At 42.8% G+C, this 3,673-nt stretch overlaps 2 protein-coding genes across 2 annotated transcripts; both read left to right on the top strand.

Annotated features, from left to right (window-relative positions):
* The first annotated feature begins 1,945 nt into the window (after nucleotides 1-1,945).
* On the top strand, nucleotides 1,946-2,290 carry LOC141665833 (uncharacterized). The gene has a single exon (XM_074471818.1). The coding sequence runs from the start codon at nucleotides 1,946-1,948 to the stop codon at nucleotides 2,288-2,290; it is 345 nt and encodes a 114-aa protein (XP_074327919.1).
* Nucleotides 2,291-2,449: 159 nt separating this feature from the next.
* Nucleotides 2,450-2,911, top strand: LOC141665832 (uncharacterized). Its single transcript, XM_074471817.1, has 2 exons — nucleotides 2,450-2,679; nucleotides 2,737-2,911. Exons 1-2 carry the CDS (start codon nucleotides 2,450-2,452, stop codon nucleotides 2,909-2,911), a joined length of 405 nt encoding a protein of 134 aa, XP_074327918.1.
* The last annotated feature ends 762 nt before the right edge of the window (nucleotides 2,912-3,673 follow it).

The following is a 3,673-nucleotide window of genomic DNA, read 5'->3' as shown; positions in this document are numbered from 1 at the left end:
GAATGGGAAGTGGAGGACGTGTGTAGATTTCACAGATCTCAACAAGGCTTGTCTAAAGGATAGTTTCCCGCTCCCACGAATTGATCAGTTGGTTGACGCAATGGCAGGGCATGCCTTGCTAAGTTTCATGGATGCATACTCTGGCTACAATCAAATTCCCATGTATGGTCCCGATCAGGAGTATACATCCTTCATCATTGATAGGGGGCTATACTGCTACATAGGAATGCCATTTGGATTGATTAACACGGGCGCAACCTATCAACAGTTGGTGAACATGATGTTCAAAAACCAGATTGGGAGAACCATGGAAGTATATGTGGACGATATGTTGGTAAAATCCAATGAGGCGAACGACCATATCGAGCACTTGATGGAAATGTTTAACATTCTAAGGAGGTTTCAGATGAAGTTGAATCCACAAAAGTTCGTATTCGGCATGGAGTCGGGAAAGTTTCTTGGATTTATTGTCAACCATAGGGGAATTGAAGCTAACCCCACAAAGATCAAGGCACTGCTGGATATGAAATCGCCCACTAATGTGAAACAAGTACACAGCTTAACTGGGAGGATCGCCGTACTAAATCGATTTGTTTCCAAATCGTCTGACAGATGCAAGGAATTCCTTAAGGCAATTAAGTTGGCAGGGAAAGACTTCATATGGACATCAGAATGTGAAGAGGCTTTTAGAAGGATCAAGGAACAACTGGGAAACCCTCACATGTTGTCAAAATCGTTAGATGAAGAATCTCTAATATTGTACCTTGTAGTGTCGGAGTATTCAATCTGCGCTGTTCTAGTAAGAGAGGAAGATGGGCAACATTCACCAGTATATTATATGATCAAACGATTACACGATGCTGAAACTCGCTACACAAGCATGGAGAAGCTGGTTTATGCTTTGATCCTTGCGTTAAGGAAGTTACGACCATACTTCCAGGCCCATAGAGTTGAAGTCCGTACAGTATATCCGCTGCGATAAGTCCTTCACAAACCAGAGTCATTGGGAAGAATGTTGAAATGGGATGTGAAGTTGGGACAATTTGACTTGGAATATATGCCCAGGAAAATAATTAAAGGACAAGCCCTGGCTGATTTTTTATTTGAATTTGACTCTGCTGTCGATGATAAGACTTTAGTGGTGCACCAGCCCCTCCACAACGAGGAATCTCTGGAAGAATTCCCACACCCCTGGTGGATCTTACATGTAGATACAGCAGTTAACAGTGAAGGAGCATGTGCAGGCATAGTACTCGTGTCTCTAGAAGGCTATCATCTAATGAGCACAATTCACTTCAAATTTTATGCAACTAATAATGATGTGAAATATGAAGCATTGATTAATGGCCTAAATATCGCTTTGGAAATGGGGGTGCGAAACCTAATTGCGAGGAGTGACTCGGAGCTGGTGGTGAATCAGGTGAATGGGGGGTTTCAAGCACGAGGCCCGCGAATGGAATTGTACTTGAGATGCACGCAACGCCTGATCGGAAAGTTCAAAAAGGTTAGGTTGGAATATGTACCGTAGGAAAAGAACAGCAACGCGGATGCTTTAGCGAAAATGGGGTCACAGCAGGAGGCTGTGTTGTTGGGATCCATACCTTTAAAAATCCAGGAAATTCCTAGTATCCCGGAGATAGAGGCGATGCAAGTAGATGAGGCTCCCAAGGAAACATGGATGACACCCATTCTTGCCTACATTCACAAAGGAACACTCCCCGATTATAAGTTCAAGGCTCGTCGACTCCGCTACTAGGCTGCAAGATATGTGATGTACGATGAAGTTCTGTATAAGAGAGGATTCAACCAACCGCTGCTCAGATGTGTTGATGAAGAAGAAGGAAATTATATTTTAAGGGAGTTTCATGAGGGAATTTGAGGTAATCACTCGGGGGGTAGCTCGTTGGCAATGAAAATTTTGTGCCAAGGGTATTATTGGCCTACGATGAAAGAAGATGCCGCGAGTTTCGTCAGATCATGCGATCGCTGCCAGCGCTTTGCGAACTACTCATCTATGCCAGCGACGCTCTTGACATCAATGGTAAGCCCGTGGCCATTCGCCATATGGAGAATAGATCTTATTGGAGAGATGCCTAAGGCTAAAGGGGATGTCAAGTACGTGGTAGTCGCGGTTGATTATTTTACTAAGTGGGAAGAGGCTATGCCGTTGGCTGCTATCACCGCAAAGAAAATCAGAGACTTTGTTTTCAACTCCATTGTGTGCCGGTTTGGAATCCCTTACAAGCTTGTATCTAATAACGGAAAGCAGTTTGACAGAAAGGAGTTGTGACAACTGTGTGAGGATTTGAAAATAAAGAAGGAGTTTGCAGCGGTCTATCATCCTCAAAGCAATGGGTAGACGGAAGCTGTGAATAAAATAATAAAGCATACCTTCAAAGCCAAGTTGGAAGAGCGCAAAGGGAATTGGCCTGAAGAACTCCCAAAAGTGATGTGGTCCTACAACACTACTCCGCGATCTACTACAGGAGAAACTCCGTTTATGTTAACTTACGGCTATGAAGCTATGGTCCCTGTAGAAGTTGGTTTAGGGTCGCTTCATAGGGATCGTTACACGGTCGAAGATGCAGAGGTTAATCAAAGGCTTCATTTGGATCTTTTAGAAGAAACGAGGGAAAATTCTCAGCTGAGGCTCGTGGCATATCAACAACGTGTTATAAGGTACTATAACAAGAAAGTAAAGGGATAGCTGCTGAAGGTAGGGGATTTGGTGCTCAGGAAGGTGATGCCGAACATAAAGAATCCCCAGCATGGAGTATTTGGAGCTAATTGGGAAGGACCATACAAGATAAAAGCAATCTTGTGGAAATGGACTTATCACCTTGAGGATATGGAAGGAAAGCTGGTTCCGCGAGCGTGGAACGCGGAGCACCTCCGAAAGTATTATCAGTAAGGCGCGGCTTTGGCCCCTTACATATCTTTTTTATTTTATATTTAGGGATGTGCCCAGATTATAGACTAGAAGTAAATAAATTCCTCCTAGCCTAGGGGGGGTAGTGTGTGTACTACTTACCTTAGAACTAGTTGAAAGATCATTTTTTCGAATAAATTCCCGACAGACATAGTAGCCGTGGGACTACTTTCGACACTAGAGCGCATTATTAATAAAAAACTTTGAAATTTTCCAAAAGGTTGTTTAATTGTTGATTTGCTTGGCTCTGTGACGCGTCCTAATCACAGGACGCGCCCTGAGGAGTAGTTCTATACATATATTTGTGGAAGCAATGATTGGTAAAGGGAATAACAAGACTTAAGTAAAAAAGGAACTAAGACGCGTCTTGTGTCTAAGGACGCGCCCAAATAATCATGGTTGATGCTCCTTTAACCTCGTGCTCCACTTTTGGCACTCCATAACTAAAAACTCGAACGCGTCTTTAAGAAGGAATCATCAAGTCTAAAAGGTTGAAAATATATTTTGAAATAAAGGGTAGACGCGTCAAGAAACTAGGACGCGCCCCTCATGTTTTGTGCCTTATCTAAATACACAACCACAACATGATAACATGTTCATTAGGAATATACTATCTAAATAATTCAAAAACAAAATAAATAAAGACGCGTCCAAATAATGAGGATGCGCCCTTTAAGGATATCTACTTAACAGGTGATAGTAAAGAGACAACAACATAATTTCAAAGGCGACGCGTCCTCAGCA

Source organism: Apium graveolens, chromosome 6 (assembly GCF_009905375.1).
Source record: "Apium graveolens cultivar Ventura chromosome 6, ASM990537v1, whole genome shotgun sequence".
In the NCBI taxonomy this organism is placed as follows: Eukaryota; Viridiplantae; Streptophyta; class Magnoliopsida; order Apiales; family Apiaceae; genus Apium; species Apium graveolens.
The sequence above is the reverse complement of the archived record's forward strand: the minus strand, read 5'-3'. Positions and strand labels throughout refer to the sequence as shown.

Excerpts from the sequence above, each read along its gene's own strand:
- LOC141665833 (XM_074471818.1), top strand. The coding sequence starts at position 1,946 with ATGAAAGAAGATGCCGCGAGTTTCGTCAGATCATGCGATCGCTGCCAG.
- LOC141665832 (XM_074471817.1), top strand. The coding sequence starts at position 2,450 with ATGTGGTCCTACAACACTACTCCGCGATCTACTACAGGAGAAACTCCG. Across the intron at positions 2,680-2,736 it reads TATCAACAACGTGTTATAAG|GAAGGTGATGCCGAACATAA; the intron begins GTACTATAACAA and ends TTTGGTGCTCAG.